This window comes from Anoplolepis gracilipes, chromosome 11, assembly GCF_047496725.1.
Source record: "Anoplolepis gracilipes chromosome 11, ASM4749672v1, whole genome shotgun sequence".
NCBI lineage: Eukaryota > Metazoa > Arthropoda > Insecta > Hymenoptera > Formicidae > Anoplolepis > Anoplolepis gracilipes.
The window spans coordinates 9,761,805-9,782,265 of NC_132980.1; the positions used below are offsets into that span (position 1 = coordinate 9,761,805).

Below are 20,461 nucleotides of genomic sequence, written 5' to 3' on the forward strand. Positions count from 1 at the left end.
GAAAATTGTGTCTAAAAACCTCTAAAAATGGTTTGAAAATTGCGAATGCCATGTTGAAGAAAAATGACTGTTTTACAATATGGATACTTTTAAAGCGAATAGGCAAACAGTGCTGTATAAACTCAATTAACATTTTGGCGAAACTCGGAGTAAGATACGTCACGTGAGATAGAGATAAACCCTCTACATCTATGATGACACGCCCACCTGCGACCTAAGAAACAGAATAAAATTCAACAGTTCAGTTATTTTCAATAATTGTTAAGAAAAAAAGTCGATAAATTTAAGATTAATTCTAAATTTTTATTTATGGATACATATCTTTATTTCGAATCAAAAAAGATATTTTCTGATGGCAAACCTGAGATTTGGGTTCTGTCATCGCTACACATAACAGCAATATTAAGGCTTTAAAGTACGCATTGAGTGACACTTCCTTTGGATTCCAACGTTTGCCGCCTTCTAGTACTAATATTCTACTTCCGTCTTTAGCTCTAAACGGCAATGGATAAACCAAATTGGCGAAAAATGCCGTTTTCTCTTTACTAGGCATCAAATCTACATATATATGCGGATAGTTTTGGCGGAATCGATAATACCGTTTCATCTATCAAACAATGCGAAGAATTTGAGTAATTTAATGTCATGTACAGAGTGTACTTTAAAACTGATATTTATATATTTTGCATGACTTTTTTAGCTAATCGAGAGATTACTCTTCCTAAACATGTCAAGGAGGATTATTACTTATATACTTTACTAATTTTTAATATAGAATGTAGAATTTAAAATATAGTTAAATCTGTTTTTAAATTTAAATAAAATTAATATCCTTAGATTGACTAAAAATTATCATCTTATCAGAGTTTTCCTTTTCAAAATTATAATTTTTGAAGAGCTCCTTGTTTATTTAGTAATTAATTACGTGAAAACTGTAGTTGGCTTGACATTTCATTGAACAAGAACTAATCTCAATCTAAAATTAATCAGAATTCGTACAAACTTTTAAATAATATGTATAATAATATAGTATATTTAATTCATACACAACCAGTTGTATAGAAACACATATATAACACACATAATAATATTAATTAGATAGTTATTTTAAAGTGAGATAATTAAAGATATTAATAATAATATTTTTATACAAAAAGTGTTCTGACTTACAAGCTTAAAAGCACTTTTCGGATAATGCTTACATGGTCGCAAGAATATGTCATAAAAAATTGTTTCATCTGGTACCTTTAGATCAGGTTCCCCTAATAAAATAAATAAGTTAATTCATTTTTAGTCATTGTTGTCAGTTAAAAACTAAAAAAATATGGATGTGTGTGATACAAGTTTAATAATAATAACAAAAAAGAATAATAAGATAGTTTAAATCACGTAATTCTACAGTAAATGTAGAAGATATTTTATGTATAATTAATGAGAAGAAGGATAATGCGAGAAAATCATTGATATCAATTATAAAACAAACTCATTTCTTTTTTACAATTGCGAGTTCAAAATAATTAATAAACAATAATGACAAGACATGATTTTATCGCATAAAAAACGCAAAATGTATAACAATTTGCTTCTATGAAATTTACTTCATCACATTATCATAAGTATTACTAACAAATTATTAATCAATTACGCTAATGATGGTTACATAAAAAATATCTAGTTTTGTCATCTTTCCAAAGCTATTAAGCAAAAATTTCTGCACTTAATATATTTCAGTTAATAATTATCAATTATATATTTCGATAAAACTTGCGCACTCTTTTTTTTATATAATGACAAGCAGAGAAACGTTGAAAATTATCAATCCAAGCGTGAACAACTTTCGTTTTCACTCAATTCACACGAATGTGATTAAATTTATATATTACGTTATGTACTTAAATTGAACGATGCGTTACGTTATAAGTAGTAATAGCCTACAAAATTTATCTTTATTTTAGAAGCACTCCAGTTGTTCAAACTGACGTTTTTATCAAATAAAAAAGTTAATTTATCGTTATTTCATGATTTAAGTAATTTTCCTGATCGGAGGATAGAATCGATTTATATTTATTTGAACCATAATGTAAATATAAACGCTACATTTATAATTTATTAGAGATTATATAAAAGAGAAAGTTTTCTTGTTCCATTTGTCATCGCGTCTCTTTGCAAGTCATTTCTTCTCATTTTCTCTTTAAAATTTGCTATCATTAAGAGTGTTATTCCTTATAATAACATGTTTTTAATTAAATGATTTAATAAAAAATTTTGCTAGAAAAAAAAAACCCTCGATTACATATTTTCTAACAACGAAATACGTTTTGTTTGAATTCGCTTTCTTCTTCAATCTGTAAGAAACCGGTTGGAGAACGAAAATAACGATACAGACGCGGGAAGAAAGTAAAGCCAAAAAAATACTGAGCAGACGAACAACTCTCGACGTTTGGTCGTATTGAAAAACTGATTTCAGTTCCAATCATGTAAGATTTACACAAATTGTAACGATCGTATTTCCCCTTCTAGCTCGTAATTGCAGGCTTCGATAAATGCAGAGTGATGTTTTACGATTGACCTTGCCGCTACCTGCAATTAATTCTCTCAACTCCGTGTAGCTCGTGGCGGTTATTTCCGGCGTCTCTCGCAACTCCTCTTTGGCCTTTTGGAGAAAAGTGTCATCGATCTCATCCAAATCAAATTTAAGTTTATGTTCACCAAACATAATTTTCGGCGCATTCTCTTGCCAGACTCGGAAGATTTCTTCCTTACATGGCAATTTCACGTTTTCCTCGTCGACGGTCGCGGATGATGCCATCGTATCCAATGAATATCTATCGGATAATTGTAATGCAAATTATCGTACGGCAATAACGAATCGCAGTATTTTGCTGACAATGTACATAACATGACGTGATGTCAATTTTACAAAGTACACTTTTATGTAGAAGTAATAATGACTTTGATAAAATTCGCGATGACGAAGTATCGGTCTCCTTATTCTCTGTTGGGTCAGTCTGGAATGTACATGTTTGGCAAAATTTCATCACTGAATCATAGAAGCGGATGCGTGCGCGCGTATATGTGCGTTTGTAGGTGTAGGAAGAATTTGTGTTGATACGAGCAAAGTACAAAACAGTTAAGTGTACACGATGGTTTTAAAACTATGTGCTCAACGAGAATTTCACAACGCTAATAATCAGAGAAGATTCTATAGAGGTTACCAAATCTTTGTGTAGAAAATTATTGTTTTCTATCTTAGCTCAATGACAATGGTTTTGATTAGTGAAACTTAAAAAAATATTAGCATAAAAATTTATATGGACCTCTTTTATTAATATGTTATATAACATATTTAAAGACTGAAAAGTGCAATTTTATATCCTTTTATTTATAATATGAAATTTGATATTATTTCTGAGAAGTAATAAAATTGTGTGTACACAATAATTACGCAATTTTGTATCTATTATTTGAATACTTTGGTATATTACATCGTTTAGCTTTTTCTTATATTATAATATAAATAATTGCTTAATTTATCAGCATTTCCATTAGACTTTATTTTCCTGCCAGACGCACTACTGTACTTATATATATATATATATTAAACATTCGCTGATACCGCAACAGTCGTACAGTGAATGATATTATAGCCTATTCATTTGCTTTAGCAATTCAATCAAGTCAATGTTACGTGAAAAATATCAACTGCTTATTTATTTTCTGTCACTTTTACTGCTAAATAAAATACTGAAAAATAATTTTGTCTGAAAAATAAATTTCTATATGATTATTTACAATTATTATTAATATTATAAAGTTAAATCTGATAACGGTACAAATTTATAATTTTAAAACCTCTCTTTTTGCTTAATACGCTCGCACTTCTAGCATATATTAAGTTATCACTTCATATATGCTTTGTAAATCTTTTTTTTACATATAGAGTGAAATCTGTACGTTATTGCAGCTGATCTGTTTTATAAAATGATTATTTTTTTGTTGTAACAAGTTCTAGGTAAATGTATTACGTAGATGAATAAAAACAATATTGCAAGTCTATATTTACATTATTATTAACATTAAAAATTGACTATTCATTATATTTTTTGTAATTACAGTTTTTATAGTTGCAGATCCAGTATCCAGATATATGATATTTTAAATATAGATATAATTATTGAGACAGGTAAATAGAGCGTGAAGTATTTTATAAGAGTACAAAAACTAAAAGACTGAAAGAACTGTAGAGAATTATATTTCGAAAATATCTAATGTTGACTGTATTGTAAATTATCAAAAATTATTAAAAATCAATTCTGAAAACTTTTAATAACTTGACTTTAATATAAGACTAATATAATGAAAATTGTTAATTTTAAACTTAATTAAACGTAATCTAAAATCGGAAAATTTTATCTGAAACTTAATAATTTAATACATTTTTACAAAGAAAATAAAACAATAATGTTATTAAAAAAATACTTGATTGAAGGTGAATCTTATGAAACACTCTATATAATTATGCAGAATAAATATGTATTTTTGTGGTGTATGTTTATGCACATCTGCTTTAACGTAACCTGTATTGTTTCGTATAATACATTGTTTTACTAAAGCGCGACGAAAAGTATAATGAAGGGTTTTATGTAAGAAGTATCTATTCGAAACGTATGTTATGTAAGAAATAGTCAATTTCGAATAAAATTTGAAGCATTTTTGTATATCTTTTTCTATTTAACATTATATTACGTACTATTATTATATTATGTTCTATTTATTATACATATATTAAAAATTTTCAACAGTTTTTTTGTACAGATTATTATATAGGTTAGATTTTTAATATTATACAGCTAATAGGATACAACATATATATTAAGTGACTAATACTAACTATAAATAAAAAAATTTTCTATAAAAAAATTATGTTATTTTATAAAATATACTTAGATAAATTTTAAATTACCCTGTTTTAAAATAACATCTTTTTTCATTTACTATCGAAAAACTGTAAATTAATGTATATACGCGCGCGTATCATATAGACATATTTTTCATAACAAATAATATATATTTAGGTAAAATAAGCATCACTTGATGAATTACATTAAAATAATATCAAAGTGACTTTTTTGTTGCCTAGGATGCTTCTATATTTTTTAAAATAAACATCTCGTTATTTACTTTTCAAAACTAAAAAAGGTAAAAGAAATAAGAATCTAGAAATTGCAACTGAAGAGAAATAAATCTTAAATTATATAAACGCACGTGTTTATACAATGTCAATAGACATGCGCGATTAGAAATAGATTTTATTAAAACAGATAAATTATCGTATAATTTGAATATTCATTAAAATATCTTAACAATCTTGCAGAGATTTCAAAGTTGCACTTTCGATTTTTATTAAATCAGTTTTTTCACATATCATATCATCTATGTGTCTGTCATCAACGAAATTTTAGTAATACTTACAATCGATTACTGTGGATCAAAAATTAATTCACTAATTCTTCTCTCTTTTTTTCTTCCCTTTTTATTCGAATAAACTTGCGTCACAAATAACTTAATCGTGTAAAATAAAAATACTATATGAAAAATAAAATAAGGATAGATCACATTTAGAAGGACTGACCAGATTAGTACTGTGGTGCTCGCATTGCTGATGAAAACTGCCTTCAGACAGTCCAGTTAGGATGGCTCGAAAGCCATAGCTGTCCCCACTTTTATATGAACATGACAATGTGAAATGTGTGAGGACGAGGGCAGTATAATTTTATATACACGGTTCGAAATAAAACTAGATTGGAATGGAAAATTACAAGGCGCGAGCAATGTGATCGATATTTTTCTAAAAATTTTGTTATTAATTAAATTTTGTAAATTAACATTTTGTTTAATTAAACACAAATACAAATTCGTAAAAATTTCCCAATTTAATATTGTGAAATGTATTTAAATATATATAATAATGTTTAATAGTATTTAAATTTTATCTTCAAACTATTCAAAGGAAATAATGGAATTGTTTTAATTTACAATGCTCCACAATACAATTATTTGAATAGTTCGTCAAAAAAATTTAAGTAAAAATAATATTTATTAGAATAGAAATAATTCGCTTATTTTCTTGTAACATATTGTTTTTTACATTTAGATTCAAATTACTCAAATTTTATTTTCAAAATTTAGTTTCAAGTCTAAAAAACTAAGATATATCCACGCAATTTAAAATTTTAGCTCAAAATTGAAATTGTTAGTCAGCGACTAATTTTGATTGAGTATAAAAACGCATTGCAAATAAAACGCACTGTGACTAGAAAAAAATTTTTTAAACCTATTGAAGTTTATTGCAAATGAATATCATATATGCGGAACATTGATGGAGATATATGTCTAATGACATATAATGTATGTGTGTGTGAATCTAATGGAATATTGATAGAGGTCTAGGCCATACTGACGTTAATCGAATTTTATTCAGGGAATAAACGCTAACTTTTTGAGCCAGAATAACGTCTGAAAAATATATCTTACTTATATTACAGATGTGCGAAAATTCTTCACACACGCAATAAGTTTTTATAGTCAAAATCAAATAAAGTAATAAATTAACACAACTATCTATGTTATATATATTACAATTTTTACAGAAATAATATTTAATCTCAATACTTTACGTTTAACAGTCGATAATAAGTGTAAGATAAATAGAACCAAAATTATTGCATATGCGAACGAATATGTAAATTAGAATCAAAATAACTTTTACACGAGAGACAGTAGACAAGAACAATTAAATCAATACATTTGAAAAGAGAATTGTAAGAATTTTAAATAATTTAAATAAATAAGTAGAATAGAAATAAAAAATTAACTCCTCACCTTTTGCATAATATTTACATAAATATAAAAAAGTTGTGCGTCGATTTACGAAACTAAAGATTAATGTTTTATATAATTTTTGGACTTTTATTTATAAAATATTAAAATTGTTCACACAATATCAAAATTTAAGTATGAGTCTATCAGCCGATTAAAGTATTAATACTGTAATGACATACTTATGTAATAGCTTATTGAACATTATTCAAGAAGGGAATAAAAACGATAATATTTATTTATATTTATCTTAAAAAAATATTTGTTAGATTGAAACAGCAAAAAAAATTAGTAACGCTGTATATCGTAATTATGTACTTATCTGTTTGTATTCCAGTATTATTATGCTTATGATTTGTAAATGTAATAGCCTAAAAGTAAAAAGCGTTAATGACGCCTAATGTATGAAACTATGATTTGAATTTTAAAACGAGATTCTTGCATTTCTAAAATAAAATTATGTATTTGCGTTTCTCTGTCTATCCCCTTCCCCCCTCTCTCTCTCTCACTCTCTCTCTCTCTCTCACTCTCTCTCTCTCTCTCTCTCTCTATCTCTCTCTCTCTCTTCTATTTTACACAACAACGTAAAAAATATTTATAATATTTATTAGATAAATATTTATAATATTTTTAATTATCTTATTTATATTTTTGTATCATATGTTTATTATTTAAATTTTTAATAAACTTTCTTATTATATTTTGTTTCAAAAAATTTTGGAACACATAGTATGTAAGTACTTCTCAAAACATTTAATGCTTATTATAAATTTAAATTTTTTACGTATTTATACTTATCTTATACAATAAAATATAGTTGTTCTTACCTCGATAAAGATAGAGATAAAAAAATTTTACGTATATATACCTATCTTATATAATAAAATATAATTGTTCTCACCTTGATAGAGAAACATAAAAAGCAAAGAAGAAAGGAAAAAAAGAGAAGGAATAGATAAATAATTATGTTTTATTCATCCTTAGATAGAAATTTTACTAATAATATATAATATTAGGTTGAAATTCATTTTCTCGAGATTAAGATAGAAAATAATTTAATGCTCACTAGTATGGTGTGTAATGAAAAAGTTGTAGAACACTGCATTGATCTATAAAATCCAAATAAAATAATATCTAAATTATATAAAGAAATACTTTAAAATATATAACTGATATTTTATAATTAAATTAAATTGAAATTAAATGTAAAACTTACAATTAAATTTTTATTTATTTATTTCTATTAAATGAATATTTAATATAAAAAGTTTCCAAAATAATTTATTATACTTTATAGATATAGTTTATAGATATAAACTTGCATATATATATTAATAAAAATTTTATTTTTTATATAATAACCTAAAAAATTATAAATCTTAAACAACATTACATAATGTTTTGTATATATGTATATAAAATTATATTAATTATATACAAATATACTTATTAAATATTTTTTATTTATTTTGAAATAGAAAGTGTAAATGAAAGAAATGTTTTATATATCTCATATTACACATTTAAAATTAATTATCATGAAAATAAGAAATTAATTTTGGAAATAACAAACAATAAATTTAAAAAATTTATAAATTTCTCATCACATCATTGTTCTCGATTTTTTTCTTTTTTTTTTGTTTACTTTTTTATAGCATTTATTTGTAAAAACACTGTAATAACATATTACGTGATGATTATACATGTACGAATCATTGCATAATGATTGCATGACTTCACATAAATCACTCTTTTTTGCCAAATAAATTCAGCAATTTTTTCTGGTACGCGATATTAATTATTAGGCAATTTAACAATTAATTATAATTAGTAATAATTATAAAAATTAATCAATTAAGCGAATTGATGATTTTTAATTGTTCAAAGAGAATAATGATTTTAGGCATATTTTAATATTTGTCACCAACGTATTTCGAAAAATAATACGTCACATAAAGCTGCTCTCGTTTTACCAGTCTATTTGAGTGCCGCTGCACGAATAACGTAAATATTTGTAAATAAATCCGTCCGCCATATGCGTACGAAAGTAAAAAATGAAAATTGAATACAGTAATAATTGTAATTGTAATAAATGTAATAATTAATCAATTCCTGAAATATTTAACATATTACCAAATAAATGTGAAAATTTCTATCTGTCGAATTTTAAATGTACTATCAATAAATTATTAATGTAACACGGTTTTTTGTTACTTTAATTTTGACATAAAATATTTCGATAAAAAATTATCAACAATATCACGATACTTAACTTTAGCAGCGTTACAATTATGCGCCATTGTTTAAATGTCATGACCTTATCATTTGCATAGACAACATTCGAATAGGAAATACTTTATATATTGTCGAATACGACTATTTGATTATCAATTTTGACGGATAATAATTACTTCTCTAATTCTTAAATGCTTAAACAATGCTTAGAGTTAAATATATTATACTTTAAATTTTTTCCTAAAATGTAAACATAAATTACAATCGGACCTCTTATCCTACGACAAAAAATCCTCTCCTGCTACGACCGTGAAAGGGGAATTATATCCCCACTCTCAAATTTTTGTCGTACAATCAGAGGTTTAAGGAGAAGATTCCGGACCGAAAATGTCGTAGGATAAGAGGTCCGACTGTAATTATTAACTGAGACGGCTTGGGCAACCACCGCAAACGCCTTCACGTATGCACCCCGCAAGACACTAAAGATCATGAGCCTTTGAATGAGCCTAAACGACTGGCTATGTCAATTTATTTATACATTTATCGATTTTACAATTTATATTGTACTATTGTATATATATAATTAAAGTTGTGAACATGTATAAAGTTATATAGGGGAAAGGCGGGTAGTCTCGGACAGCGGGTAACTCCGAACATTTTATCTCTAAACTAAACTGCGTAAAAAAAAACAAATAACACGTTAAAACATGTCTGTCTCAGCACATGAGCAATTGCAAGTCAGTAATAATATGTACGCCAAGCGGATCAGATGTTAAAATCAGTTTTATTCCCGTTAAGAGTGATATTACGACGCCCATCAAATTTTATCGATGCTTACTGTTCATTAAATGTAAGTGCTGTTACATGTCTTATTGATTTTAATATTAACAATTAAATATAATTTAAGATTCTTATATATTTAATTAATTCTTTTTACATTACACAAATTAATTAATAAATATATTAGATCAAGTCAATTGAGTATCCGGACATTAATGTGGCGGGTACCTCCGGACATATTTATTAACTTTAAATTATAAAAATAATACATTTTATTGTTGTAATTATCAGTTTATATTTTAATTTACTAAATAACATTAATGTATTTATTTTAAATATAATTATAATTATTAATAAATTATATACATATACATTGTCTTCATATATAAATAAACTTGTTGCAAAAAGTAAAGATACTAAAGGTACTAAAGGTATTCCTTATCAACGCAAAACAAAACAAAACAATTAAAATCTTTTTTATCAAGATGAATATCAAGACACTCGAAGAAAACTGGATTCAATGTAATAAATGCAAAGAATGGGCACACGAAGAACGCGTAGACATTGATCCTTCATATCCTATATATTTTTATTGTGATGTTTGTAAAAACAAGAACGAATAGATAATTGTTGAAACATATGCCCGGGGCTACCCGCCATTTTTTGGCTGCTCGAAAATAGCAGCAATAAGTTATTGATTTTTTTTCTAAGATAGTTTAAGAAAAATGTTCTATTTTTTGTTTATAATAAATCAAAAAAATACAAAGTTTGTTTTGCAAAAGAGTAATTTAATTAATATCTGTTGAATATATATTATTTTATGCGTTTTACTTAAGTGTCCCGCCTTTCTCCTATATATATATATATATATATATATGCATATTAAAAACAGTGTTGTAATTGAGTAGCGCGTGATTTTTGCTTCGTATAAACGTCGAGGGAATTGTATATTTTTCGTACTATTTTTTTACGATATAATAAAATGAGTATCTTGTATAATTATTAACGGGAGTGCCACTTAAAATATTTCGCGATCGTTATGTATGACTAGACATAATCATGTCTTCGTCAGTAAATCATGAGTGCGCCATGAGTAAACAGCAAAGAATAAACAAGAAAAGAAAAGGAGATCTGGAAGAGCATCTGGTAACCTATAAAGACATGTGATAAGTAATTAATACTATAAATATCAATTAATTATTATTTATATTTATTCTAAAATAGATAAAATGCTCCTTTTTTATTTTCTCAATTTATTCAAAATTATCGTATAATATAACGTATATAAAACATATTCACATTTGTAATTTAATATAGCTCTCCATAATAAAATATTTTTATATTAATTAATATTTTTATATTAATACTTTAAAATTATTTATTATTAACTTTAATTAATTTTTTCACATTTATGTGATCGCTCAATAAGAAGTACAAGGTCAAATTTTTACAAAATATTATATGAAAAATAATGATTTTGCAATATTGATATTGGTGCTAAAATGTTAATAATTTTTTTATATCTTGTGAGATGCTTTCAATACTCTTATTAAAAAGCCGGATATGTCTCGAGACTTGTAAGATCGATATATGAAACATAAAGTAATGATTTAGACAACAATTGGTTGTTATAGTTTTTGATATTTGAATACACTGATTGAGATGTTTGTATTTCTTGCAATTATTTTTTACAATTATCGATAGCAAACAACTCAAATAATTTATTAATTTCATGATTACAGATTTATAAATATATCAAGGTAATTATATATGTTCATTTTTTTATTAAGTAATTGTTCTTTATCATTCTAATTAGTCTAACAGTGATGTGTTAAATATTGAGTGTAAGTTAGGATTATTTTTATTTGGTAAATTCTAGGATCTATGTTATAAAATACATTTATTCTTTTATCATAAATAATTTTCATAATAAAAGTAAGTACGCATTTTTAAAATAACTTTATGTTTTTAGTAAAAATGAATATTTCTGAAATTCCTGAAATTGAATCAAATGAAAATCAAAGTAGTTTATCAATGAATCGTAAGATTATTTGTATGAAATGAAACTTTTTATGCCAAAAAAATCAGCAGTTATTTGTGATCATGATTAAACCAAAAGCAAATAAATTATCAGATAAAATTTAGAGTCATGCTTCAAGTCAGTTTTTCCAAAAACAAATAATTAAATATTATATTAATAATTATTGTTTTTTTTTATTTTAAAAATTGCTTACATTATTTATAAGATTAATTTAATGTAAGTAAATATTTTTTTCTCTTTTTGTCCATTCTATTCATAATTTGATCAAATTTCTAAATTAAAAATACATTATTCATTTATATTATTTACTTATAGAGATTATTTTTCTCTATATTTTATATTTGAATTTGATCATATTTTTATTTGGTTAAAAGAGAGTTTGAGAATAAAATCATTCAAACTTTTATTTTTAAAAAAATTTATTATAATAATGCCCAACTCTTTGATTGTAATTTATTTTTTCTATTTTACTACATAAAAATACTTTTTCCTGGGAAATAATACATTATTATTACATATAGTTGAGTTTTTTTTACGTTAATAAAGTGTTCTTTAATTTTATTGGTAAATCTCAATAATAAAGTAAGTAGTTCAGATTTTGAGAAATATTTTAAAAAATATAATATTTTCAAAAAATATAAATGCATATATGACTATATAACATATGTATACGATTATAATATATATTAAGATATTATATATACATATATATTAATAAAGTACTGGAGATGCTGAAGCTGTTCCATATAATACTAAAATCTAATCTAACTTAACATAACAATATATTTGCTTACTATAAAAATTACAATTTATACACATAAAATAAAATAAGTTTCCATTCTAAGGATTGCATGAAAGAATATTTGTGAACTTTTAGAAATGAGTTTAGAAGCCTAGATAAAAAACATTTTCTGCAACAAAATGTTTTTTATCTAGGCTTCTAAACTCATTTCTAAAAGTTCACAAATATTCTTTCATGCAATCCTTAGAATGGAAACTTATTTTATTTTATGTGTATAAATTGTAATTTTTATAGTAAGCAAATATATTGTTATGTTAAGTTAGATTAGATTTTAGTATTATATGGAACAGCTTCAGTATCCCCTTAATTCCATTCAGCATTTTTATACTTAACGATCATATAATATATATTTTCGTAACATTTAAGCGCTTCTTGCACTTATAGTTATAGTACAATAATATGATTTAATAATTTTATTTTGAAAGAAAAAAAAGATTGGTAAAAATCGCATGTCATAAGTCCCTTTTATGAATAATTGATATTAATGCAGAAGCATTAATATTGCGTTATAATTATATTACATAGTAATGTTTACATTATTTATAAAGTGATGTATGATATATACTATAACTAATATGTGCGCTAATGTACTTTAACTAGAAAAAACTTTGAATTTATTAATCAATGAATTAATTTTCTCTGAATATAATAATTAATTCTTTTGAAAAACTTATTTTTATAACAGGATTGTTAACCTGCAAATTGCACGAATATACAATATATTTTTATTTAAAAAATCTTATGTATTGTAATTTATCTTTTGATATGAAATTCTCTATATATATTCGGTATTTCTTTTTAAGTAGCAAACAAAATTCACTTTTAAATCTTAATATTTTATATCTCTTTCAATTTTCCTATTCATAAAATGAGCATTTAATTCACTTCATGAAATATAATAATACTAACCAGTTAATCCTGAATTATTATTTTTATATTAGTATGTCGACATGTTTCTATAAATTATCACTATATATAAAATATACGCATTTAATAAATGTTAGCTTACAAAAATATATGCCTCGTGTAATATATTATAACATCTTCCGAAGGTTAAAAAATTGTATAATAATATTATATTAGGATGACTATTTGGGATTTATTTTTTCTATCTTATTATACAAAAATATTATTTTCTGATGAAAATTTAGCTTATTTTTTGGTATAGCCGTACGTATTCCACTCTGTAAAAGAAAAAAAGAATATAAATTTCCTATAGTCGCATATTTTTCTTACATTAACGAAGAGATATCGGAATATACAATATATTTTTATTAAAATAAATTTTATCTATTAATAATTAAATAATTTAGGAATTATTTAATTATTATTTATTATTTGTAATTATGAATTATTTAATAATTCAAATAAATATATTTTCTCATCATTTTCACCTTGGATTTTATCTTCGGCACTTATCATTGTTGGATACCAATCGGCACTGGTGTAATCCATTTCCGGTAGTTCACCGCCATAATTTTTTGGCAAGTGGCTTGCAGGAATGTGATTATGAAGCGAAGACATATTGGTACCATGAAAGAACATGCGTTTCCTCAGCTTCTCCCTAGTGAATGGCTTAAACATTGTCCATACCATGTTAAACAGAAACGGCTGTTTTACGAAATGAATCTGAAACAAAGTCGATTAAATAAAATACTTAGATATTTATGTAACAGGAATTGATGAATCGAAAATAAGAGTTATACCGCGTGTGAAAAATAAAGACAGGTAACAGTTAAATTTATCGATGTTAGACTTAATCCACACTAAATATAAGAGTAAGATTTTTTATACAGAAGTAATTTTATTAATATTATTAATATGATTAAGAATTAATATTATTATACCTCCTTTAAACGCAATGGCATTGCGTCTTGAATGAAATTGAGGAGTTTTATGCTAAAGCTCGGTGGCATTCCTTTAACTTGTTTCATGGCGAGACCATCGAAGTCCATTATGACAACGGTTCCAAATATCTAAAAAAAAAAAAATACACGTAATATCTGTGACCCGACAAAAGATAGACGCTCGACAAAATAATTATAAAAAAATTGATTAAAAATATTAACAACGTATTTAATTTCGGAATGAGGAAAAAAAAAGATTAGGTATATTTTTTCTTATTGACGTTTGGATTATTCATATCAAGTCACTTTTCAACTGACTAAAGTGTAATCACGCCTCGCTCATGTTTGCATCCGATTCAAGATTATATGTTTTATTGTTGAAGCTTAATTGTAATACAAACAGCGTTATTATCACTGTTTGGATTTTGGTTTATCGAATATTTATTAATATATACCTGTGTCTCTGGTTCTTGTAGGGCCATTAGATGAACTAGATAAAACATTCTCAAAATTTGATCGCTCGTGACTTTAGACGGGTCCCAAGTTTTACCAGATTGAACTATCATCACCCTACGATTTTTATGATCTGTGCCTTTTAAAACATTGATGACGCTAGAATTGACGATGGCATCTCTTTCATCGCTCGGCATCAGATCATAGAACAGGACTGCATTTTTATGTCTAAAATCCGCGATGCGTTTCATGAGTTCGTACGCACTTTGCGCGTAAAATTTACATGGTCGCAGGAAGATCAAGAGAAAGTCATCGTCGGTACAGTAGTGAAGTGTTTTATCCTCTGGAATAAAAGAACATTTTTCACATTGACATATAAATAATCACCAAAATTTGCATATTTAATATAAAACTTCTTTATTATTTTTGTTTATAAAATCAGATTTAGATTTTTCAATCTATATTTTAATATTGTAAAATTAACTTGTAAGATTCTTGATTTTATTAATTTTGAATTACAAATTGAAAAGAGTCATTTGTGTATATATTTTTGCTTTTTGGAAAAAAAAAAAAAAAAATAAAAATCAGCTACTAATAAAGCATTCGAAGTACATACAATCTACTTGATACATTACTATAAATATTTATGTTAATGTTGTTTGAACGTGATCTGTTGTGCACGTGAACAACATGAATAATCATAAGTATACATATTTTTCCAATAATGATTCACTGTGCCAGCTGATCATTCTTCTAATGTGGAAGAATCATCGGACTTTGTAACGTTCTGTCATCTGTTATCGAATTATGCTACTTGATCAAGGTACGTCGTTAATAATGTGTCATCATCATGATTTATGGTCATCATAAGCAACAAAAGTTATAATGTATAGATTTTTTTAAATGATTTTTTTAACTATTCAAAAGAATAGATTAAGTTTCGCAGCTCATTAAGCAAGACTTTTATAAAAATACAAGATTCATTAATTATAATCACACATAGGTATATGTATATATATCATTCTTTTGTCAATTCTGCGGTCGTCTTGACAAATCGCAAACGTTGACAAATCGCTTTAAGCCAATTTCGCGTGCGAGGTTACGATTTTCTATTCTTGAAGAAATCCTCTCGTGACTTCTTATTAAGGAAATTGCGAATGTCACTATTTTTTATTCTACTTCAAACAAAATAGATGCGCATGCCGCGCGTATAACGCAACAACAATTGCACAATACCTGGCGACGGAAATGAATGACGGACGACCAAAAATGATTCGTAGAACGTCCAAGAATGATAAATACGTGCTCGACAAAAATGCAGACCACGATATATATATTCGCATAGCGACAAAGATAAGGTTATTTAATTACTCGCAAAACTTAATGATATTTGCTTATCGGGTGATTATTTATATTTTTTTTAAATTTATCTCGTAATAAGTATGTACATATATATCACGCGCTAAAATGTTCTGCATTTTGGACTTTCGTTCTATAATCTTGAGATAGGCGAGTTTTTTAATTCATCAATTGATCAATCGCATGATGCGCAAATGCAGCATGTGTTGTATTTACGCATCATGCGATTCATCAGTCGATGAATTAAAAAACTTGCCCTATGTTGTGTGAAACCGAATAGCCAAGTGTCAAGCATCCTCAAGTAGATAATTTATTGTCGAAAGTTCTAAAAGTTTTTAAGACTACGTTCGATATTTACTTGATACTTAATATTTGATATCACGTGTATATCTTCTCTGTACTTTATCGTGTACGAGGGTCAAGGTGCACTCGACTCGTCGGATCGATCCTCGTTATCGTTGATTTTTTTATTCTTGCGTTTTGCATGTATATAAGGTACTTATGGCAAACAAATATTTCTGTCTGAAGAAATATTCTGATCATATTTTATGATATAAAATATGTTACACACATATATCAATCAACTAGTCTAGCTTGTATATTTTTTGTTCTACTTTATGTTTATACTTTATATTTGTAAAATAATGCATTTTATCATTATAGATAATTAATTAATTATATTATTTAATTAATTAATTATATTATCAAGATATTACTAATTATAATAAATAAAAATAAATTATTTTTAAAAAGTATTAATTTTATTTTATCGATTTTAGATAATGTCAAAACATTTCAACGCTCGAAATCAGAAGAGTTGAAATTCACTTGGTGGTTTGAAGTAGCCAGTTTAAAAATTGATCATGATAGTTAGAACTTTGGAAGTTTTAAACTTTTGTCTTAATTTCGGAAAAAATAAATCAAATTTGATTTATTTTTCTGGAATGTTATTTTTTAGAATGTCACATAGAGCGCTTTATCTTCTAAACGACCTTGATTTATTATTTTTCAATGCATTGATTCAACAATATGCTGTCGAACCGGTTCGTTTTGTTCAAAGCTTCAGATTACTTAAGAAAAAACTCGGAAATATTTATACATGATATAATTATTATTATTTTATTATTTATTGTTACGAGTAAATCTTTATATATAAATTAATTTTTAGAGTATATCCTTCAAAATTGATTTTATTGGTGCGAAAATAATATTTATCATATCGAAAATATTATTTACTTGATATATATATATATATATTTTAATTATGAATTTATTATACTTATACTTTTTAATTATTAGTTATAATTAGACTTATTAATAATACTTATTATAGTGGAAAAAAATCCGATAACCTTGGCATTTACGACAATATTAAGCGACTGATTAATATCAGAAAAGAAATAAAGCAACGTTTAATATTCATTCATTTTTCAGTGTAGAAGTACAAGTTCGAGTCATTGCGCTAAATTCTATAATCTTCGAGATAACGTATCGCTTTTCATATATAAATGTAAGTTGATTCATTTTAATTTTTTATAATGCGTAATGAGAGAATTCTTATTATGTTAAATCTAGACCAATTCGAATTTCATCTCTTGCCAAAAAAAAAGCATTAACCGAGTCTTAAAGTAATGTGATATTTGTATATCTCAAATAAGTCTCAAAGTTCATAAGATAAACTTCATGATAGTATATTTGTTGTTTTAAAGCAGAGTTTTAGATAAATTATATATAATTTATGTTAATTTTACAATTTATAACACTAAGGATATTCATTTTTATCACATTTTTTAAAATTTAAAAACTATAACATTTTTGTGAAAAAACAAAATCGACTATAAAGTTATATCAGGAAATTTATCATTAAAACTTCAAGCATCGTGCAGAGTTCTTTTTTTGTATATATTATTAAAAATTCTAAAACTACATAGGTATTTAATAAAAATGAAAAGTACAAAAATAATATTAACTAACGTTCATTTATGCCACTATTACGTGACAAAAATATCCGCCACTGCATATTTTTAGAATATTAAGAGATTATTTTAATTACACTTATATCACTGCATTATAAGATAAAATAAACACATGAAATGAAATTTTATATTTTTGTTTGAAAGGATGCCGAAGATCAAAATATTTAACAAGTATAATTAATTAATAAAAAGAACCTTTATTTACCTTTATTTAACAGATGACTTTGTTCAATTTAATAACTGTTTTATATTTTTTTATAAAATAATAAATAATGCACAACATATTGGACCCTGAATAGTAGTTATGAATTAGTTCTCAAAATGCTTTATCATTTCTTAAATATCATTTTTAACAAAATTACTAATTATTAGATTGCTAAAATTTAAACAAATATTATGCATTTTAGTTTTCTATTTTCTTACGCATTTTAAATATAACATGTGTATACACAACAAAGCGTTTGTATTTTGCTAAAACATTGTAAAGTTAAAACATTGTTATATGGTTAACTGGGAAACGAACAACCACAAACATTTAATTTAACATTAAACTATTTATAATTATAATTTTCCATCAAATTTAATATTATAACTTTATACCATAAAAGACTCTTTATGTACTATTTAATGCTACAGTTTTTAAAATGAATTTCGAAAGAATGTTATTTTCATTTACTTCTTGCACCTGATTACTTATCAATATATAGATAGATAAAGTATACTTTATCTATGTACAAGTATCTATATATCCATTCAATAATTTGATAACATTGGTATTATTTAACAAACAATAAAAATTATATATATGAACAAATAATACAATATAACTAACATTTGATTCACAGCTAATTTTCTTATCCTACAACAAAATATACATATATATATATATAATTAAAAATTAAAATAATAAAATAGTAAATAGTGAATAATATAGAAGAGAGAGAAAGAAAAAGAAAGAGAGAAAATTAGAGAGAACAGTATATCTTCTTAAAATTCATCCCCTAGGCATAGGTAATTTTATAATAATATATAATAGAACGAATATGCATATATCTTTTCAAGATCATAAAATACAGTAGCACACCGAAAAAAACTGAATAATTTTTCAACATTTAAAAAAAATATCGCGAAAAATAGGGTGTATAACATTTTATAAACTTTTATTAAGGATACTCAAATCTCTCTATAGTTAATCTTTCTATAGTTTAAAATTAATAAAAAACTTTGAAAGACGCGAGATATATATATATATTTACTAATATTTACCTTCGATTAATTTCCTCAAATTCTCGATACCGTTCTTCACATTTTCTTCGGTTTCCCTAAGTTCTTTCTCGGCCAGAGCTCTAGCTTCGGGCCCGGGTGGATTCTTTAATAAAGCGAAAGACATCTTCGGTTTTTCTATCTTCTCACTAATCTTGTTTCGTTCACAGCAATCTTTGAACTAACTGACTGAGCCGAGTAAGCGTTTCTTCTGTCAGGACAACCGAGATTCATCTGATGCACCACGATGAGAACAAGAGCACCTCTTGCGCGAAGGCGATCTTTGACCGTTCAAAGTCCAAGTGGTATCTATCAGCGGGCATTGGTTCTCCGATTTCTCATATGTGTGGAGAAAATTTGAGAATTGAATACCTATTTTTCTAAATCGTATCGAAACTATCCCTTCAAAATGCAACGTTTCGGAAAAATTTTCTCCCTTTTCCGAATTTCACTAGTAAGCTATTCTATTGACAATCGTGTGTGCGGCCTTCGTCGACACACGCATAAATCGCAGATCTTATAAATCTCTTTGTGCTTAGAGTCTATTTTTTGATTAAAGAAGGTTTCTTATCTTTAAGAAGGTAAAACAAATCAATTAGCCTTGCAATTTTTTAAAGTCTAATTTTTTAAAAATATTTTTGAAATATATATTTTAAAGTAAGATCGAAAAATTTACAAAGTTCTATTTTATAGAAAACGGCGCGCAGAAAGAAATAAGCGTGAACTTACATACATCGATCACTTGATACTTGATGTTTTTTTATTGGAGAGTAGTTGTTGGACTCTTGTCTTCTACTTAGAATATCAATTTTCATAACATCAACTT

At 25.7% G+C, this 20,461-nt stretch overlaps 2 protein-coding genes across 4 annotated transcripts in view; both read right to left on the reverse strand.

The window, feature by feature from the left end:
• LOC140671317 (alpha-tocopherol transfer protein) overlaps positions 1 to 5,747 on the reverse strand; it is a 7,352-nt gene extending 1,605 nt beyond the window's left edge. The window contains exons 1-6 of one of the 3 annotated variants that reach the window (XM_072902580.1): positions 5,473 to 5,684; positions 2,895 to 3,008; positions 2,581 to 2,825; positions 1,171 to 1,262; positions 362 to 607; positions 20 to 214 (exon numbers count right to left, since the gene is read on the reverse strand). In XM_072902580.1, the coding sequence (XP_072758681.1) occupies positions 20 to 214; positions 362 to 607; positions 1,171 to 1,262; positions 2,581 to 2,809 (762 nt within the window). In that variant the 5' untranslated portion in view covers positions 2,810 to 2,825; positions 2,895 to 3,008; positions 5,473 to 5,684. Of the gene's footprint in view, positions 1 to 19; positions 215 to 361; positions 608 to 1,170; positions 1,263 to 2,580; positions 2,826 to 2,894; positions 3,009 to 5,472 lie in introns of all 3 variants that reach the window. The other 2 variants (XM_072902581.1, XM_072902579.1) reach the window with 2 other exon arrangements.
• Positions 5,748 to 13,828: 8,081 nt separating this feature from the next.
• LOC140671168 (retinaldehyde-binding protein 1) lies at positions 13,829 to 19,885 on the reverse strand. The gene is made up of 5 exons (XM_072902318.1): positions 19,639 to 19,885; positions 15,040 to 15,380; positions 14,585 to 14,713; positions 14,132 to 14,366; positions 13,829 to 13,921 (listed from the first exon to the last, which is right to left on the reverse strand). The coding sequence occupies exons 1-5, from the start codon at positions 19,760 to 19,762 to the stop codon at positions 13,890 to 13,892; spliced, it is 861 nt and encodes a 286-aa protein (XP_072758419.1). The 5' UTR covers positions 19,763 to 19,885; the 3' UTR covers positions 13,829 to 13,889.
• Between the last annotated feature and the right edge of the window lie 576 nt (positions 19,886 to 20,461).